This window comes from Mauremys mutica, chromosome 4 (genome assembly GCF_020497125.1).
Source record: "Mauremys mutica isolate MM-2020 ecotype Southern chromosome 4, ASM2049712v1, whole genome shotgun sequence".
In the NCBI taxonomy this organism is placed as follows: domain Eukaryota; kingdom Metazoa; phylum Chordata; order Testudines; family Geoemydidae; genus Mauremys; species Mauremys mutica.
Window position 1 is genome coordinate 61,401,009 of NC_059075.1, and position 20,774 is coordinate 61,421,782.

A 20,774-nucleotide genomic window follows, 5' to 3' on the forward strand; every position below is an offset into this window, starting at 1 on the left:
CCTGCTTTCAATAGGAAAATCCAGTAATGTTAAGGAGTACACCTCTACCTGGATATAACACAACCCGATATAACACAAATTTGGATATAACCCGGTAAAGCAGGTGCTGGGGGTGGGTGCGGGGCTGCGCACTCTGGTGGATCCAAGCAAGTTCAATATAATGCGGTAAGATTTTTTTTGGCTCCCAAGGAGAGCGTTATATCGAGGTAGAGGTGTACTTGTGGCACGTTAGAGACTAACAAATTTATTCGAGCATAAGCTTTCGTGAGCTACAGCCCACTTCATCGGATACGTAGAATGGAACATATAGTAAGGAGATATATATATATATATATATATATATATATATATATATATATATATATATATATATATACACATACAGAGAACATGAAAAGGTGGGATTTGTTAGTATCTTAGGCCTGGTCTACACTGGAGGGGGGTCGATCTAAGGTACGCAACTTCAGCTACGTGAATAGCGTAGTTGAAGTCGAAGTACCTTAGCTCGAATTACTTACCCGTCCTCACGGCGCGGGATCTAGATGAGACGCAATATATCGAACTCCGAGAAATCGATTGCTACCCGCCAATCCGGCGGGTAGTGAAGACGTACCCTAAGGTGCCACAAGTACTCCTGTTCTTTTTGCGGATACAGACTAACACAGCTGCTACTCTGAGACCAATACTGTTGTTGATTTGTATTTTGGTACCCTACTTTTCTGAAACTTGTGTCAACTGCTAGCTGCAATCAACTGCTAGCTGCAATCAACTATTCCTGTTGTTTAAGCTTATTATCAACTTCAGATCACCTGTAATTTGCATGGGTCTTTCCCAGAGTCATAATTTGACTTTAGGTGCTCAGATACCACAGTGGGTACAGTTTAAGCACCTCATTAGAGATTAAGTCCCAGGACACTATAATCATGTTTCACTCTGATTTCAGGCTAAATACACTCAACTCTTGAAGGCTTTTCCTTAATAGACATTCTGATTACCAGATGAGTCTAGCAGCCATCTTTCCATTTTTTTCAAGCATTGAAATATCCTCTTCCTTTCTGTACTCTATATGACATCATATTCTAAGTATGGCTTTTCGATTGCTTTAGAATAAAGCCACAATTTCTCTCTATATAATCATCAACAAGACAGAATTACACTTTGTGCTTGACTTGCCTTTGAAGGCATTCTTTTAGTTAGTAATGGAATAGTGCAAACTCTTCAATTTTCCCATATAGTTTAAACTTGCTGAAACTGTCTTAAATTTGAAGAAACATTTTTAGACTTATTTTCGTGTTCTTCATAACTGCAGGTTTCTTCAGCAGAGGTTGACGAAGCTTGTTCTTTAGAGAATTCTGAATACGAACTGCCCTCTTTTAAAATGGCCACCACCTTTCCCCCCCATTGTCCCTAATGGGATTAAAACCAAGCTGCCCTCAAAGAAAGATGATGATCCCCCTCTTGTCAGTTTTTTAAATTATTTATAACTTTTGAAATGTCATTGTTGAGGATACAGCCAATTTTCTGCTTGTATTTGTGCAGTCTGAAGCAGAGCTGTACACAGTTTTCCAGGTGCAGTTGCACTAAGGCTGCAGAGACATCACTATTTCTTAACTTGGTCCTGCAGCTGTTGAATTTCTCCTCCTCCACCTCTCCCCTTACTCTGGCAGAATGACAACTAATGACAATCAAGAATTTTCCTTCTCATCTGTTATCTTTGTTAAAATATTTTCCTTCATTTTTGTGCTCTTCAGATAAATAAGAGTTTCTGTGTTCTCCTCTCCCACATCTGTGTATTGCGACATTCTTGCGTATTCCAACAAAAGGGTGGAACTCTGTGCTGTACCTGATACATCCAGCAGCACTGGTGCCAAGCATGTTCATCATCCAACCAATCAATTTGCATTAAATTCCATGCTTCTACGATACTCTTTATCTCTGCTGGCTAGCTTTGATGAAAAGGGAGTTCTAGCAAGATGGAGAACTTTGCTTGCCCTACCTTGTTTATAAGCAGTCCATCTAATTAAAATAACATGGTAAAAATCTTTTCCTAGTGTTCCTGGAACATTATGCAATTGCTGAGATAACTAGATGATCTCACTCTTTAGCCTAAGCTTAAAGAGCATTGGTCAGTTTGGAAAAATAGAATAAAGGATGTTTTTAGTTTGTCACGCCGCTCTCTGAAATGTTAACTAGTATATACAAGCAACACCTAAGATGACCAGAATTGAAAGAAAAACTTTCTTCAGTTGGTTTGCTTTTGCATTTAACAGCATTTGGTGTATGGAATGTTTCACTTTCCCTTGTATAGACAGTCCTACACAAAGGGAGATCTACTTTCTCTCTAGGTTGGAATGTGAGACTTTTTGTTTATTTAAAAAAAAAAAAGTGAGGGGAGAAAAGGGGTGCAGAAAGAGAATGTTTGTTGGGTTGGTTTGGTTTTTGTTTTGTTTGAAAGGTGCCAAACGGGTATAGCATATTAGGCTAGGTCTTAAACTAAAAGCTTTTTTGCTGGTATAGCTGGGACAGATGTGAGACCTTGGAAACATGAAAGACTGTTACATGGAGATTTTAATGCAAATTTCCAGTGCTGACTATGCAGATACCCAGCCCTTGGAAGCTTCTCCCCATAGGAGAAGTAAAATTAACTGTTTTTACCTGGTTTAGGAGGCCTGAGAGACAAAGGCCAAAAAAATGTAGAGAGAGTCAGCCTGATCTGACTCGTGGAGAGAGTCACTCTGGAACAGAGAACTAACAAACTTATGGACCTACCAGGATCTCATGTAGATGATCGGTCATATCTGCGTAAGCTTAGGATGCATATAGATTGTTGATTTTTTTTTTTTTCTCTGTAATGCTTTTGACTTAAATAAACGTACTGTACTTTGCGAAAGCTGGTTGGTCACTGACTCTCATTGTTCCTGAGAGACCAGAACTGCAAGTGTTAAACTAAAGTCAGAGCTGCTAGGACAAGCACAGTGAATTGCAAGGGGACTGCATCCCTAAAACTCTGATCTGGAGGGAGAAGAACATGGAAGTTCCCAGCCTGACACCTAAGGGGATGCTCTTGAGGAGACCACAAAGGGGGCAGATGTGCAGTTAAACCCAGAACTGTGACAATAGCAATGTCAGTGGGAGGTTTGTTTTGTTTTGTTTATAAGGGGTAAGAGATTGCAACACATATACCAGCAAAACCCCTGGTGTAGATGCAGGTATAGTGGCAACAAAGTGACTGTCGGTAGGCTTATTTTACTTGCCAAATATAAGCCATCAGAAAAATCACTTATTTGCTGGTATAAATTGCATCTACACTACTATGGTTTGATGGTATAGCTATACCAGCAAACCTTTTCTACTGTAGAACTTGTCCTACAGAACAGGCAGAACATCCTTGGAAAAAAAGGCCTAATCGAAACATCTTTGAACTCCAGAATTATTCAGATATGACAGAAAAAGTACCCCAGGATGGACACAGCAAGAGACTGAAAAGACGCCAAAATGAGGAACCTGTAGCTAAGAACAAAGCTCCTGTGAACCCAGTGATGCATCCCATGCAGAGCCAGCAAAGGGAGAAGATGGTTTCTGCTAAACGAAATGGAGCTGAAAGTAAGCGGAAACTGCAAGTAGTTCTTAGTTTGGTTACTTACAGTACTTCAGACAGGAATTTTGATTTATATACTATGTCCATAAAAATATTGTGGAATGTCCTGGTGGTCTAATAGCCCAGATCGTTGTCCCATGACAGATCGTTTGTTTGAGGAACACCTCTCACTTAAAGGTGATATGTGAAGAATCTTTTAAAATTGGACTTGTGCACTTGTTTTCTTTATGAATTTTAAAGAAGGCTTGAAAGTTGGAAGAGGGTGGGGGTTCTGCTTGGGTTTTTTCCTTGAGAATGTCAAGTCTGGTCTTCCATAGTTTTGGTGAAGAACTTCTTGGGGGGTCTGAACATGCCCTTACTTAAATAAACCAGTGTATCAAATCTTTAGCAAAGGTCCATTTCCCAAACATTACTTCTTGGAGAACTAGTAAAATAACCTTTGTAAGCTTAAAGCGAGTGAAAGGTGAGCAGTTGAGAATGGAAGGGATTTGGGGTCAGGCTGTTCAAAACCTTTTTTGTTAACTATTTAAATCCAGTTACCATAGCCTTTCAGGATAGACAAGACCTGAATTTCTTATGTGAAAAGCAAGCTGAATATTAAAAAAACAAAAAACAAAAACCTTTCATGCCTGCTTTATATATTGTTTAGAAGAAGAAGATGAAGATAGGGTGCACAATCTCAACTCTTTTCCTTTGCAGGTCACCTTTAAATTCAGTGCCTCTTGGATTATCATAAATGTGGTACTCTCTTCCTGAGGAAAGAGGTGGGGAAGAGTACTTCATGTGTTGTACTTCATTGGCCTCTGCTTGCAGATGACTCAACTTTCCCAGATGTGTAGTTAGTATAAATTTATACTCAGGCTAGAAAAAAAAATTATTGTTGGGCGACTTAGACAGCAAAAAAACATGTCCAGGCAAGTGACACTTCATCATTCCCTGCCTGCTGTGTTTGATGTGTTGCTGAAAATCAGAACTGGTGTCTTCCTCACTTGTGTGTGTGGCCGTGGTCATGAGCAGGTTTCAGGGGATCTGCCAAAATAAACCACAGAGCAGGACCAGCGTTAGACTCGCTGGGCCCCAGGACAGAAAGCCTGAGCCCCATCGCCCAGGGTTGAAGCCAAAGCCTGAGCAGCTTAGCTTTATGAAGCCGCCTATGATGTCGGGCCCTGAGCCATTGCCCTGCTTGCTACCCCCTAATGCCAGCCCTGGCTTTCAATCTACTGGATATCGAGAAAAACAGTTGTGGCACAGGTGGGCTATGGAATTTTTATAGCATGCTGGGGGGAGGGGCTCAGAAAGAGGTTGAGAACCCAAGCACTAAGTCATATACAATCCCATGCTCTGCTCCAGCAAGATAGCACAATAGGTATGTACAGTCCCTGAGTTGCAGCATGGGCATAACTGCTGTTCAGTAGAGTATGCAAGAAAACTGTTATGGGAAGCCAACTTTAATGTTTTGCCCCAAGTTAGATATACCATTCAACACACCCAGTTGAGTTTTTCAAGCAACACACAATATATGAGCCATCTGTTTGACCCAACAAGTTGAGCTTTCAGATTTGAGAAACAGCTGTAGTATCCCTCTCTTACATCATGATAGTTCTTGTTTGAGTTTACACTTGCTGCCTTCTGTCTAAGCAATGGTTCCTTCTAGTGACACAAGTGTTCTGTTACAAGCTTACAGAGAATCTTACACACATGGGTTAAAAGAAATCACTAATTTTCCCATCCTTTGGTCCCGTTGTGGGGCTGTTCTATACTGACTTTAACACAGACCTGAAATAAGAAATAACTGAACACTCGCTTTCAGTCTACAAATGCTATCATACTCTAATCGAATGTCTTTTTAAAAAATACAGCTGTTTGTGAATTGTATTAAAATGAAGAAAGAAGACTAACTGAACTCAACAGAAATATCGGTGTAAACATGATACAAAAGAAGCTGAATTCAAACCATAAAAATTAGGAAAAGATTCAAGACTTATTGGCTAAATCTTTAGTCACTGTGTGGTTCTGCTCTCAAGTCTCTAAGTAAAAATGTCCCCCCCCCGGGATAAGCTCCCAGATGTGCATTCGGGTATCTCTGCTTACAATAGTCATGGAAGCTTTTATTATTACTTGTATTAGTGCTGCAGAGCCAACACCGCTAAGAGAAAGTGAGTTGGGTTCTGTTCCTTCTTTATGCATAATCAACAAAATACTACTCATTCTAATGGAGTACTACTCATACAGAGCCAATCCAATTACACTTTGTGCAGGCAATTGGGTTGCCACCCAGAGCAGAATTTGGCCTGCAGAACCTTTACTGATGGGGATGCATGAGAAGGAAATAACCTGCCTTGACTTTCCGATACCATATTGAGCTTGCAGTTGGCAAAGTCATCCTATTACTTGGGTACACCTTTGATATGGAAGCCTTTGAGAGACTATAAACATGGAACTCCACAATTCCATTTTTACTTCTTGTACTAGAGCCCAATTTAAGGGAGTGAATACTTCTTTGGCATACAAGCTTCCAGAGTTTCATGAAGCAAAAGAATAACTCGAGTTTTAATAGCATTAAGCTAACCTTCCAGTAGTTTTAACAGACTTGTTTGATTTGATTGTACCAGATGACACTCTCCCAGCCCATCCTCCAGCTGGGAAGATCCCTCGATATGTAAACCGTCTGTCTAAAACCGGAAAAACAGGAGTGAAACCCATTACGCCAAGTAAGTTATTTACTATCTCTGAAAACAGGCTTATTGTCCATGTATGAAAGGACACTTGCCTGTTACTGTCTAAATGAATCCAATCTCATTCTTTTGTTTTTAATGTGGGGCTCGAAATCTCATAGGGCTTGCTTGGGGAAAACATCTTGCTCTTTTATAAAGCAATTGTCATGGCTCTGAAGTGTTCCAGTGTGGTGTATATTTGCCTGTGTTTCTCCAAAGAGCTGGTTGTGTGTTGGTAGTAGATAAATGTGCTTAGTTTTAAAATCAGTTTGTCAAGTGCTTTGAAACCCTTCTGGGTGAAAAGCATTTATATATGTAAGGGTTTTTTTAACATCAGACAGGAATGCTAAATTAAGTTACTATCATTTTTTCTTTGAACTAATGATCTGCTCTAAAATGGATGCCCAGTAACTGAAGAAATAATGACTTGCCATTCGTTTAGGACTAGTCAAGGCAGAGATAGGCGACCACTTCCACTTGTTTTTAATCACTTAGACCAATGGTTCTTAACCTATTTACCATTGTTGGCCACATATGAAGCGCTCTGTTATGTGGACCACATCTACACTAAAATATATATATCTATACACAGCCTGTATGGCCCTGAGGCTGTCACATGGGCCACACCTGTGTGCTGGTTGGGCCGCAAGCGGGCCGCAGTTTGAGAACCATTTACTTAGACTCACAGGATACGGTCAGGAAAAATAGTGCACTTAGATTTTATTTTTTTCCCGCCTATCCCCTAGTGACAATTATTCCAGGTTTGCTCCATCCTCTGATCATTTAAACTTGCCTATAAATGAGCAATCTTGACAATTTCTCTTTCATATATTTGGAATTTTGAAGATTTCAAGAAGCTGCATGAGGCTCACTTCGAGAAAATGGAGTCTATTGATGCCTACATTGAGAGAAAAAATAAACTGATTGAAAACTTCAGCAATTCTATCAATGAGGTCAAGGTAGGAATCAATAGAGGATCATATCCCTCATCCCTACATTCTTCTAAAATCTAGAGAGGGTTCTTTATTGCATTATCTCCTCACAGTCCCTCAGTATGAGTCATACATTTATGCATGTGGCTAAAGAACCATTTTTGAGGAGTAGTTGACTGGTAGGAGGCCCATGCAATTTCAACGATCCTAACATCCCATAGACTGTGAGGATATAAGTCTATCCTGAGTACTTTTACTGTACCTCCAGGCCTGTTTCTGCCTGCCACAGAACTAACCTTTCTCTGACTCTATCGTGGTAGCATAAATACTTGATAAGTAGTTCCTAGGGGGGGGGGGGGGGCGGAGAAAGTAGACTACTAATTACATTGGTGGGGTTGTTTGGCTTTTTTGTCTACCTTCTTAATTGTGTCTGGGTTGCCATGGAACTTGAGCATCTTAAAAAGTGGGATTTAAATCCAAGGTGGAAAACTTAAGTGCTTTTTATATACCTTCTTATGGAAAGGCATTTGACTCACCTTCAAAAGACATGGCATGTAAATGGTTCTTCATGGCCCTTGATCTCTCTCAAATTCTGTATTCTAAACTTAAATGTGTGAGAATTCCAAAATAATGGCATTTCCAGATGTGACAAATGTGTGCACATGCCAAGATTTACAGCAATGTACACCAATGAATATGGTCAAAACAAGAACATTGAAACTTATTCTGAATGTTACGTTTCTTATCTTGCTGAAAGATACCAAGTTTATGGATGAGTATTTAAGACTCCATACATTTTATTTTTGCAGATGTTGGCTAAAAAAACTAACCACCCAAAGGCATGTGAGAAAGGAACTCCGTACAGCAATTCTAAGGTGAGTTCCCCCCCCCCCCCCCCCCGATAATCTTGTCTGTCTAGTTACAAGGGAGATCTTCTCTTTTATTTTATTTTTTTGAAATATTCTTTTAAAGCAGACTGATCTGTGCAATTATGATTAAACGTATTATGTTCTGTAGCTCCAGCACAATCCAGGCAGCAGTGCCTATCCGAATGCTAAACTCTTGTATAATGTGCTAAATGCTCAATTCTGTGTTTCTAGAAACGCTCCGGCGGCAGAGTGTTTTTATTCAGCCCACATCCCCAAAGAGGAAGGTTCTCTACCAGCTGTACTCCAGGCAACTTGCGGCGCTCCCCACGCATCTCTGTAGGCACCGCAAATCGGAGTATTTTATCTCAGAAATCTTCATTCAATCCCTCCATTCTCTCAACAACCAAAATGAATGTCAGGTAAAAAGGACTCACCAAAAACATCAGTCAAGTATTTGGTATAATATATGAACAACACAGTGAACTAAATCATGAAATTTAAAAATTGAACTTGAAAATTAAATTGCAATAAAAACATTGGGTGATTGTTGCATTAGTTGTTGATAGCACTTGATGCAGATTCAAATTCTTGTTCCATGTTCATGACAAGGAATGTGCCAAAGGATTATGCATTACAGCGTTTCATGTTTTCTCCGATAGATAATAAGAGACTTACATTGGTTGAAATGTTTTTAATGAGCACCTGTTAATGTAGGAAGGTTCAGATCTTTATTACGACTAATAACTACTTCCTTTCAGATTCTCAGAAGCTACAAAAGATAATGAACACAAGCGCTCCCTTACCAAGACTCCATCTAGAAAGTCACCATTCTTGGAGATTTGCACACCTGATAGCCAGAAAAGTGGCAAACCCACAATTAGAAAGAGCACTAATGGAAATGGAACAAACCATGAGCTGACTGCATCAAAGACCAACCCTAATGGTAATCTTCTGAGAAACTGATGCTATAAAATGTACATAATATTTGGAAACAAGCGTTAATGCTTTAGCAAAGGGCAAGGGGAAATATATTATTTCCCAAGACTAGAGTGATTCTTTAGGGGACTGCAATATCTTGTTTTTAAATTTATATTTTCTTTCAATCCTTTGACCTGAAAAGGGTAGGTGCTAAAAATCTTTGGATAAGATAAAAGGCGAGGAAATTCTCTCCAGTCTAGCTGTTCATATTGTGTGTGGATCTGGCCCGCGGGACTGCCCCTGTGGCGCAGTGGGCCCTGCACCGCTCTCCAGAAGTGGCTGGCACCACACCCATGCAGCCCTTGGGCGGGGTAGGGGGGGCGGGCAGAGGGCTCTGTCCATTGCTCTTGCCTCCAGGCATCGCCCCCCGCAGTTCCCATTGGCCTGAAACGGAACCGTGGCCAGTGGGAGCTTCAGGGGAGGTACCTGGAGGTGCAGCAAGGGCAGTACACATGGAGCCCTCTGCCCCCTCCTTCTCCCCCTCCCCCCCAGGGGCTGCAGCACTTCCTGAAATGGCATGGGGACAGGAACAGGGCAGGCAGGCAGGGAGCCTGCTCTGGCCCTGGTACGCACCACTGCCACCCCGGAGCCTGAAGCCCCCCTGTCCCCCAACTCCCTGCCCTGAGCCCCCTCGTACACCCTGCATCCCTCCTGCACCCCAGCTCCCTGCCCTAAGCCCCATGCCTGCACCGTGCACCCCTCCTGCATCCCAACTCCCTGCCCTGAGCCCCCTGTAACACCCCGCATCCCTCCTCTGCCCCAAATCCTTGCCCTGAGCCCCTTTCTGCACTGCACACCGCACCCCTCCCCCCCACATCCCAACCCCCTGCCTCGGCCCTGCATACAGTTTCCCCACCCAGATGTGACTCTCGGCCCAAAAAGTTTGCCCACCCCTGTATTAGCAGATAAAAATGCCCCAAGGAAACATAAAAGCACCATTGCAGACTTGGTACTAGAGTACTCCAGAAGAGGTTTAAGTGTCCTTGTAGAAAAGCTCCCTGGACCACCAAATAACCACGCAATGGAATAGGGAACGAGCTATCATACTTGCTCAGGAGAAGTGGAAAGCCATGTATGGTGTGATGCATGACTTACTAGTCTCAAAATATACCCATACAATTGTATAGAAGTCCCACTTCTGATAATAAAACTAACAGTTCATATCCTACAGAATATTGAAGTTGAGAGCAGAGAACCAAGCATTGGGACAGCATGTGAAGGTCATGTCCTGAGGTAGAAATAAATTAGATAGCTAAAATAAATCAATCCTGAGCAAGAAGTCAGTATTAGAACAGCTTGAGTGGTTTACTTTTGTTTTGGGTAGTTCGGGATTAGGGTTAAATTCAACATTTCTTGGAAGCATTGATAAAAGTTTGTATGGGATAGTAGCTGGCCTATATATAAGGAATAAGGTACCCCAGGTAGTCTTGTTTTCTTAAACATCTTAAGAAAGGCCTGAGCTCCTCACTAGTGACACCTCACGTCCTATGTGCCACATAGGACGTATGTGTCAAGGACCCAAGAATGATATACAGGCACTTATGCCAATCAGTACAGTATCCATTTGTTGGTTATCTGTTTTTTCTGTTGAAACGTGAGATTAAGACGTAGAGAATCTTGAACTGCTAGAGAATTAATGTTTTTAAATGAAGACTTAGATTCTGGAGTAAATTTATGTAGCATTTTAAAAATAATCCCTGGTTCTGTAGCAAACTACATGACCATGTAAATTGCATTATACATGTGACTCACAACTTTTACTTGGTACTAAGAGTTTGCTCAGTGGTGTGCAAGTAGAACTGTTAACAGCCATCCTGTACCCTCGGTGTCTTCCAGTGTGGACCACGTGCTAGACTGTATCACAGACACTTCCTTTTCTAGTCATAGTTTTGTGGACCACTTTCCATGCTCCTCATGATTGCTCCTCCTTATGTAAACTACAGTAATTGCTTACATGGAAAAAATAGCAATAGTACTTAATATATTTTTAGTTGTGATTTAAGCTGACAACTGGAAATAAGCATCATGTGATCAGTGTGCTCTCCGTAGACCACTGGGAGACCACAGGGCAGTTGAGAAACACTGAACTAGATATATGGCTTAGCAGATCTGATACACACCAGGGCTATCTACTTAAAACCAAACCAAAAGAGGGAGACCTTCCACATCTGCCCTTCGTACGCTATTGCCCCATATTGTTCAATCTCTTCCCTGTTATTCAAAGTGTTAAATGTGTTTTCAATGGAATACATTGTATAGTGTGTGGATCCTTGGTAGTTTGTAAGACCCTATGGTACTTCGGTTTAACTGGCTTATAGAACTGGGCTGTTGTAGTGCTCTCCTTGTGTAGTTTCCCAACTGTTTGCTTTTAGGAGCGGAAATTCTTGTTCCCTCTCTCTAAACATGGTACCCTGGTTTTCTTTTTAGCTGTTACACCATTCAAGTTTGCAGCTCAGACTGCAGAACCCACAAGTACCAAGAAGCCAACATTTGATCTGAAAGCAAGTCTGTCAAGGCCACTTGGATATCAGCCACACAAAGGTACTGTGACTTTGTGCTATTTCCATGGGGGAGACAAAAGCACCGAGCTTATGAAAGAGGGCATTCTTACATTATGTGCAGCAACAAAGCACCTCTGTCATATCACATATCTGATCACACACTCTACATGGGGATGTAGCCTTAAAAATGATCACTTGTGCTCTGAAGTTAAACCATTCAAAGTATGTTCTCTAGCAGAGATGCTTTTGTTAAGACAATCTGGGCTTTTAACAGCTGGACTGGTTCTTTCTGTTTGCTGCTAGAGGAATTCTAGTTTCTCAAGTGTTTAGACACACTGCATTCTAGGTGTCAGAACATCAAGTTCAAATAAACAGGCAACTTTTTCCAAGCCCTGTCTAATACCTATTCACCAGGCTGAAAAACACACCCTCCTGTTTAGCCTATAGATGCTGGATTCCTGCTGACTGAGCTCTGCTGCCAATTAACGCTGCCCTCCTACCACCACCACACAAAACAAGGCAGTTCTGGGACACCTCTACAACAACATATGTCCCCCCATAAATCAAGTTCTTTGAGTGATTGCTCATGTCCATTCCATTGTAGGTGTGTGTGTTCGCCACATGCACTGGTGTCGGGAATTTTTCCTTCAGTGGTATCCATAGGAGACTAGCTCCAGCACCCTCTGGAGTGGTGCACGTATGTGCCGGTATAAGGGGCACCGCTGGCTCCCCCCTCCCTCAGTTCCTTCGTACCACCAGTGACAGTGCTGGAACATCTCCTTGCCTCGGCTAGCTTACTTCTCTCAACAGTGTCTAGTTATGAATTTTTTGTATATAGTTTTTGTATATAGTTTTTAAAAACTTTTATAGTTTTACAGTTCCCTAGTGTTAGAGTTAGTAATAGTTGGTTAGTCCTGGATGGGACTTAGCCTAGGGATGGGGCCTTGTGACTGCTGCAAGAAACCTATGCCAGTCAGTGATCCCCATAAAAGATGTCTAAAGTGCTTGGGGGAAACCCATGTGAGTGACAAGTGTCACATCTGTAAGAGCTTCAAACCCCGAATGAAAAAGAAGCAGGACATTTGTCGTTGAGTGCTCTTTATGGAGTCAGCCTTCGCACTGGCATCGGAGTCGACTAGATCTGACTCTGCTCCAAGCAGTGCAGCCTCGGTGTGGAGCGTGCCACCAGCACCGACCTGAGACTGGCACCGATCCCCATCCCTGGTACCACTTGAAAAGCAAAGAAAGGCCAGGAGAGGGCATTATCCTGTATCCCGTAAATGGAAGAAGAGAGCCAGAGGACAGCAAAGACCATGAGGGGCAGCTTTTTCTCTATGGATGGTGGCCAGGCTCCAGCACCTACAGAGCTGTTTGGGCCCCCTTTGAGATCCGCCCACCACCCCAGAAAGCAGCAGAGGCACTCAGCACCTGGTGGTGCTGTCCATGCCAGAGGCTGCTAAGAATATATTGTCCCTTCTGGTGCCGCCCATGCCTGCTGCTAAGTTGCACCATTCCAGGGGAAAACCCGCCCTGGGACCCTTCTAGTGGTCTTTGTCAGTGCAGCAGCGCTTACCTGAACAGTGCCACCAGCCCCCAGATGCGGGTCAGCTTACCTACCAGAGTTCCCAGTGTTGTTCTCCAGTCTCTAGGCAGTGTTCACTGGGATCCCGGCATCAATCACCGGCTGTCTGGCACAGACCCTTGGAGGCACATCACCAATCCCCAGAACTCCAGCCTAGAGCGTCTGTATAGGTCTCCAGGCTCACGGCACCATTCCAGAGGGTTGGTACACTGGTCCCCTGAGTCCTGTTACCAGTCTCCAGTTCACTGGTACAGATCTCCATGGGCACGTTGACGGTCTCCAAGATGTCAATCCTCTCACTCCCGTTCTCACTTCTGGTCCATGCAGCAGCACCGCTCTCACAGCGTGAGGCTTCGATCACCGGGGTACTGTCGCCGAACGCAGCTGCCTGTCACCGGAACGCAGCCGCCAGTCACTGGAATCGTGGCACCGAGAGACATCATCCCAGTGGAGATCCGTAGAGCGAGCCGACAGGAACAGGGTAGATAGGTGACATCAGTCCTGTCCTGGTCCCCCAGACAAGTCTCCCCCTCTTCAGGCTCTGAAAGCAAGGAGGAAGACCTGCCCGCAGGCCAAGGCCACCCGCCAGGACCATCAGCATTTCCTTCTGGGCCCCCAGGGGCTGCATGGCCTCCGGGCCAATTGCCAACCCCCTGGCATCTGTGGAATCCCTGGGCATTTCTGCAACCATCACTGGGGCATCAGTTGGTCTCGGGGTCATCGGAAAGACAGTCGGCCACAGTCTCCTGCCCGCCCCCTGACTCGGAAGCGGAGTCAGAGAAAGCTCCACAGGGACAGCCAGCTGCAACCAAGGCTCCTCTGGCAGAGGCAGTGGAGTTACCAGGCCCACCGATACCTGCCTCCTCTGCTCGACGAGGCGATAGTGGGGCCCTCTCACACAGTCCCCCAGGATGACACAAAAGCCCACCAAGAGCTTTTGAAGAAGGTGGCTTCAAACCTCGGGCTGGAAGCCGAGCAGCTGGTGGAGCCCTTGGACTCCCTGTTTGATGTGCTGAGTGCAGCAGCCCCCTCAAAGGTGGCATTACCAGTTTGTGAGGGAGTTGTGAAACTGATAAAAGCCCTTTGGCAAACCCCCTTCTCCCTGCCCCCCATCTCTAAGTGGGTGGAGCGGAAGTTACTATATTCCCACTAAAGGGTTTGAATACCTGTACAAACGCCCTGCTCCAAGCTTGCTGGTGGTGTCAGAAGCCAATGAGCACGATAGACAAGGCCAACCAGGATCGACCCCTAAGAATAAGGAGATGATGAAGCTCGACCTTTTCAGTAGAAAGATTTGTTCTATGGCCAGTCTTCAGCTAAGAGTGGCCAACCATCAGGCCCTACGTGGCCACTATGATTATAACATTTGGCAGTCCGTGGTCAAGTTCGCAGAGTCGCTGCCTGAGGAGCCCAGGAAGGAATTCCTGGCTATTCTGGAGGAGGGCAGAACGGTAGTCAGGGCAGGCAAGCAGCCTCAGATGCAGTAGACTCTGCATCCCGGTCTATGACTTCGGCCATTTCAGTGAGGCGGGCATCCTGGTTGTAGTCGTCGGGTTTGTCAGCAGAAGTTCAGCAATCCATCCATTACCTTCCCTTGGACGGCTTGGCATTGTTTGCAGAACAGACAGCAAGTTGCATGGCCCTTGCACTTGCTGGGCCTGTACACTTAAGTGCCCACAAGGAAGTGGTTCAAGCCGCAACAGTCCCACAGGTTCAGGGGCCCTTCCCGTTCAGAGCCATTCCTTAAAAAGGGCAGGGGCTACAAGCGCCGGCAAGGCCATCAGCTGGCCTCCTCAGCTCACTCAAGCTCTAGCCTCACCTAATTAGGTAATAAGCAGGCATTTTGAGGGTGTGCTCAAGGGTGAACTTCCAGCCTGTGTCCTGGATCCAGCATCCCTGTTTTTTCCCAACCGCCTGTCTCCCTTCCTCCCTGCCTGGGCCTCTATAACATCGGACCAGTGGGTCCTCAGCACAGTTGCAGGGGGATATACCCTTCAGTTTATTTCTGTTCCCTTCCTCCCTCCCTGTCTCTTTTCAGGGACTCTTCTCACAAGCATCTACTCGCTCAGGAGGTGCAAGGCCTTCTGCGGGTGGGAGCAGTAGAAGAAGTTCCTCTGCACTTATGGGAAAAAGTTTTTTATTCCTGCTATTTTTTGATCCCAAAGGTTGTCTATACCCCATCCTCGACCTGCGGGGCCTCAATAAGTATTTCAAGAAGTTGAAGTTCCGCATGGTCTCCCTGGCCTTCATCATTCTTTCCCTGGATCCTGGTACGTCACCCTCGACCAGAAGGATGCCTACTCACATATCAGTATTTCAGGGACACAGACGGTTCCTACATTTCATACTACCAATTTGCAGTGCTCCCCTTTGGCCTAGCAAAGGCATCAAGGGTATTCACGAAGTGCATGTTGGTGGTAGCGACCTACCTCAGATGTCAAGGTATCCAGATCTACCCAGACCTCAACAACTGGCTCATCAAAAGGCCGCTCCAGGTCCAGCGCAGTATCAAGAAGTTGCCGGCCACTTGCCAAGCTTTAGGCCTGTTGATAAATGAACAAAAATAAACATTAATTCCGATTCAAAGGATAGAATTTGTCGGAGCGGTACTCAACTCTATCCGAGCCAGAGCATTCCTGCTGGAGACCAGGTTCAGGGCAATGGCAGATCTGATTGCCAGTATCACAGCCCATCCGCTTGCCACTGCCTGGGTCTGCCTCAGACTACTGGGGCACATGGCAGCATGCATGTATGTTGTCTGTCATGTGAGACTCAGGCTATGTCCCCTCCAGATGTGGCTGGCGTCAGTCTACTCCCTGGACAGAAATCACCTGGACAAGATTGTCACGATCCCACCCCACAGGTATTTACCTCCCTGCAGCATTGGTCTGATCCAACTCTGGTAATGGAAGGTGTGCCGTTCGTAAGCCCGTGACCCACAGTCTCCCTGATTTCATACGCGTCTGACCTCGGTTGGGAAGCGCATCTCTTTGCGGACGCAGGGATTATGGTCTTGGGAGGAGCTTGTGTTACATTTAAATGTCAGAGAACTCAGAGCCATTTGCCTACCTTGTGGAGTCTTCCTTCCCCAGCTGTCCGGTCAGGTGGTGCAGGTGTTGACGAACAACACAGTCTCCATGTTCTATGTCAACAGGCAGGGGGGAGCTGGTTTGTTGGCTCTGTGCAAAGAAGCCCTATGTCTATAGGACTTCTGCATTCAGTATGCAATCCACCTGGAAGCCTCGCACCTCCCTGGCATCCTGAACACATTGGCGGATCACCTCAGCAGGCCTGCCTTCTCTCACCACGAGTGGTCCCTTCACTCGGAAGTTGTCAGGATGCTCTTCCAGAAGTGGGGAACTCCCTGAGTGGACCTGTTCACCACCAGACAGAACAGAAAGTGTCATCAGTTCTGCTCTCTGCAAGGCCTAGGCAGATGCTCATTTTCCAATGTCTTTCTCCTGTCATGGTCCACAGACCTGATGTACGCCTTCCTGCCGATTCTACTCATGAGCAAGGTTCTCTTGAAGATCAGGAGGGACAAGGCGTGGGTCATGGTCATACCAGCATTGGTTCGCATGCTCATGGACCTGACCCTGTGGCCACTTTACAGCCGCCCAGAGAGAGTCTCACAGGATCACAGTCAGCTCTTGCACTCGAACCTCACCTCTCTCCACCTCACAGCTTGGCTGCTGCATGGCTGAACCTAGAGGAACAAATGTTCTCTAGTCAGGTACAGCAGGTTCTCTTGAAGGACAAAAAACCCTCCACCAGAGTGGCTTACCTGGAAAAGTGGAACCATTTCTCCCTTTTGGAGTGGACTATCTCCCTGACCCAGTCACCCCTGCAATCCATCCTGGATTACCTGCTTCACTTGAAGCACCAGGGCTTTGCCTTTTCCTCGATCAAGGTGCACCTGGCAGCCATATTGGCCTTAGAATCATAGAATATCAGGGTTGGAAGGGACCTCAGGAGGTCATCTGGTCCAAACCCCTGCTCAGAGCCGGACTAATCCCAAAACAGATTTTTGCCCCAGATCCCTAAATGGCCCATTCAAGGATTGAACTCGGAAACCTGGGTTTAGCAGGCCAATGCTCAAACCACTGAGCTATCCCTCCCCCCAAACCCGCATCCAGGGTAGATCTGTATTCTCACATGAGATGACAATCAGGTTCTTGAAAGACTCTTTCCACCAATCTGGGGCCCGGTTCCCAATGGGACCTTAACCTGGTCCTCTCCAGGCTCATGGGTCCACCCTTTGAGCCTATGGCTTCTTGTTTCCTCTCTACCTGTTGTGGAAGGTTGCATTCCTTGTAGGCATTACTTCAGCACATTGAGTCTCAGAGATTAAATCCCTCACTTCAGAGCCCCCGTATACAGTATTCTACAGGGACAAGGTTCAGCTGCGACCCTATCCGGCCTTCCTGCTGGAGGTGGTGTCGCACGTCCATGTCAATTAGGATATCTTCCTCCCAGTGTTCTGTCCAAAGCCTCACATGATCAATGAGGAGAGATGCCTGCACACTCTAGATTTCAGGCATGCCCTGGCTTTCTATTTGGAGTGCACCAAGGCCTTCCACAGATCGACTCATCTCTTTACTGCGATCACTGACAGGATGAGGGCCTTCTGGTGTAGTCTCAGAGGATTTCAAACTGGATTACCACCTGCCTCGGCACATGTTACAAGTTGGCACAGGCTGTGTCTCCACTGATAGCGAAGGCTCACGCTATTAGAGCTCAAGCGTCTTCGGCTGCATTCCTGGTGCATCTCCCTGTCCAGGACATCTGCAGAGCTGCGAGTTGGTCTTTGGTACACATGTTCACCACACGTTATGCCATTACCCAGCAGGCCAGAGATGATGCTGGATTTGGCAGAGTTGTGTTGCAACTGACACAACCATGAACTCCTGCCCACCTCCAGAGGTACTGCTTGGGAGTCACCTATAATGGAATGGACATGAGCAATCACTCGAAGAAGAAAAAACAGTTACTAACCTTTTGTAACTGTTCTTCAAGATGTGTTGCTAATGTCCATTCCATGACCCACTCTCTTTCCCCTCTCTGAGTTCCAGCAAGAAGCCAGCGGCGCCCCTTATACCGGCAAATACGTGGGCCACTCCAGAGGGCACCAGAGCTGGTCCCCTATGAATACCACGGAGGGAAAAACTTTCAGCACCAGTGCATGTTGTGAGCACACCCACCTACAATGGAATGGACACTACACAGGGAAGTACAAGCCAGTCAGCCTCACCTCAGTCCCTGGAAAAATCATGGAGCAGGTCCTCAAGGAATCAGTTCTGAAGCACTTACACTGGAGAGATCAGGAACAGTCAGCATGAATTCACCAAGGGAAAGTCATGCCTGACTAACCTAATTGCCTTCTATTATGAGATAACTGGCTCTGGATGAGGGGAAAGCAGTGGACATGTTAGTCCTTGACTTTAGCAAAGCTTTTGATACAGTCTCCCACAGTATTCTTGCTGGAATATTAAATAAATATGGGTTGGATGAATGGACTATAAGGTGGATAGAAAGCTGGCTAGATCGTCGGTCTCAACGGGTAGTGATTAATGGCTCCATGTCTAGTTAGCAGCTGGTATCAAGCAGAGTGCCCCAAGGGTCGATCCTGGGGTCAGTTTTGTTCAATATCTTCATTAATGATCTGGAGGATGGCGTGGACTGCATGCTCAGTAAGTTTGCAGATGACACTAAACTGGGAGGAGTGGTAGATACGCTGGAGGGTAGGGATAGGATACAGAGGGACCTAGACAAATTAGGATGGGGCCAAAAGAAACCCAATGAGGTTCAACAAGGACAAGTGCAGAGTCCTGAACGTAGGATGGGAGAATCCCATGCACTGCTACAGACTAGGGACCAAATGGCTAGGAAGCAGTTCTGCAGAAAAGGACCTAGGGGTTACAGTGGACAAGAAGCTGGATATGAGTCTACAGTGTGCCCTTGTTGCCAAGAAGGCTAATGGCATTTTGGGCTGTGTAAGTAGGGGCATTGCCAGCAGATTGAGGGATGTGATCATTCCCCTCTATTCTACATTGGTGAGGCCTCAGTGTCCACTTTTGGGCCCCACACTATAAGAAGGATGTGGAAAAATTGGAAAGAGTCCAGCGAGGGCAACAAAAATGATTAGGGGGCTGGAGCACATGACTTATGAGGAGAGGCTGAGGGAACTGGGATTGTTTAGTCTGCAGAAGAGAAGAATGAGGGGAGATTTGATAGCTCCTTTCAACTACTTGAAAGGTGGTTCCAAAGAGGATGGATCTAGACTGTTCTCAGTAGTACCAGATGACAGAACAAGGAGTAATGTTCTCAAGTTGCAGTTTGGGAGGTTTAGGTTGGATATTAGGAAAACCTTTTTCACTAGGCGGGTGGTGAAGCACTGGAATGGGTTACCTAGGGAGGTGGTGGAATCTCCTTCCTTAGAGGTTTTTAAGGTCAGGCTTGACAAAGCCCTGGCTGGGATGATTTAGTTGGGAATTGGTCCTGCTTTGAGCAGGGGGTTGGACTAGATGACCTCCTGCGGTCTCTTCCAACCCTGATATTCTGTGATTCTATGACATGAGCAACACATCTCGAACAACAACAGTTATGAAAGGTTAGTACGGTTAGTTTTTTCTGCTGACCCTAGAGTCCGCTGCTGTGTTGTCAAGACAGCCCCACTCAGAGCTTTCTGCTCAGATGGCAGGGAGCTGAGGCTGCTCTTCTCCTGGACCAGGCCACTTCCTCTCCCCCTAAAACAGGGCACGGTAGATTAAGGAACAAGAAGGATTTGGTCAGCCAAAGACCATGGTGGCAGATCCCTGCCTTCCACGATAGCAGAGCGGGCTCCATTATGCTGCCCCACAGGCAGGGTTCTGTGGGGAGGCTTCTGCCACCCCCAGCAAAAAGCCCTCTCCCCAAATAGCCAGCTAGTATCCAGATTGATGTAATTGACCGGGGTGTTTGTGCTTGATCTTAGATGCAGTCAGGCAACTTATGTTATCTGTAGAGTTGAGGATGAGAATATGTGTATTTATGTTGTTATACTGACAATTACTAAATTTTAATAACTAGCTGGTCTGTTTTTATTTATTTATTTATATTTATCTATTTTATTATTTGCTTCTTACAATGTAGGAAGACTGAAACCTTGGGGTGATTCAAAAGAAAACACTGTCCTGAATAAATCTATGAATAGCAGTGTCTCTTCACACACAAAAGATTACAAACAGCCACGTCTCCAGACCAGGTCAGTACAAGAGTGTTTAGGTGCCATTTTAACACTAGAACTCTGTAGGAGAACACTAAGACTTAAATATATGACAAGCCAACACCTTTAAATAAATGCTCTGTCCTGAACCATACTTATGTTAGAGAAAAGTTTCTCTATCAAAATGTTTAGCATCAGGATGGCCAAAGTATAGCTCAGAGCTCCTCTCTACCTGGGCTAAATTTGACTGCTGGAAAGTACAGGTTCCAGCATGCTAGGCCCACCTTGATTTTAAGAGGTGGTTGATCAGCTCAAGATATAGCCTTGTACGGTGGGACCAGTATGCTTTATGGGTTGTGCTTCTGCAAAAGAGTTCATAAGAGTCAGATTTTTAAA

The 20,774-nt window shown here is 45.3% G+C and overlaps 1 protein-coding gene across 1 annotated transcript in view; it reads left to right on the forward strand.

Annotated features, from left to right (window-relative positions):
• NUSAP1 (nucleolar and spindle associated protein 1) overlaps window positions 1-20,774 on the forward strand; it is a 29,659-nt gene that overhangs the window by 8,385 nt on the left and 500 nt on the right. The window contains exons 4-11 of the mRNA XM_045016837.1: window positions 3,429-3,603; window positions 6,211-6,309; window positions 7,159-7,271; window positions 8,054-8,119; window positions 8,345-8,532; window positions 8,872-9,056; window positions 11,519-11,632; window positions 20,306-20,417. Of these exons, the coding sequence (XP_044872772.1) occupies window positions 3,429-3,603; window positions 6,211-6,309; window positions 7,159-7,271; window positions 8,054-8,119; window positions 8,345-8,532; window positions 8,872-9,056; window positions 11,519-11,632; window positions 20,306-20,417 (1,052 nt within the window). The remainder of the gene's footprint in view (window positions 1-3,428; window positions 3,604-6,210; window positions 6,310-7,158; window positions 7,272-8,053; window positions 8,120-8,344; window positions 8,533-8,871; window positions 9,057-11,518; window positions 11,633-20,305; window positions 20,418-20,774) is intronic.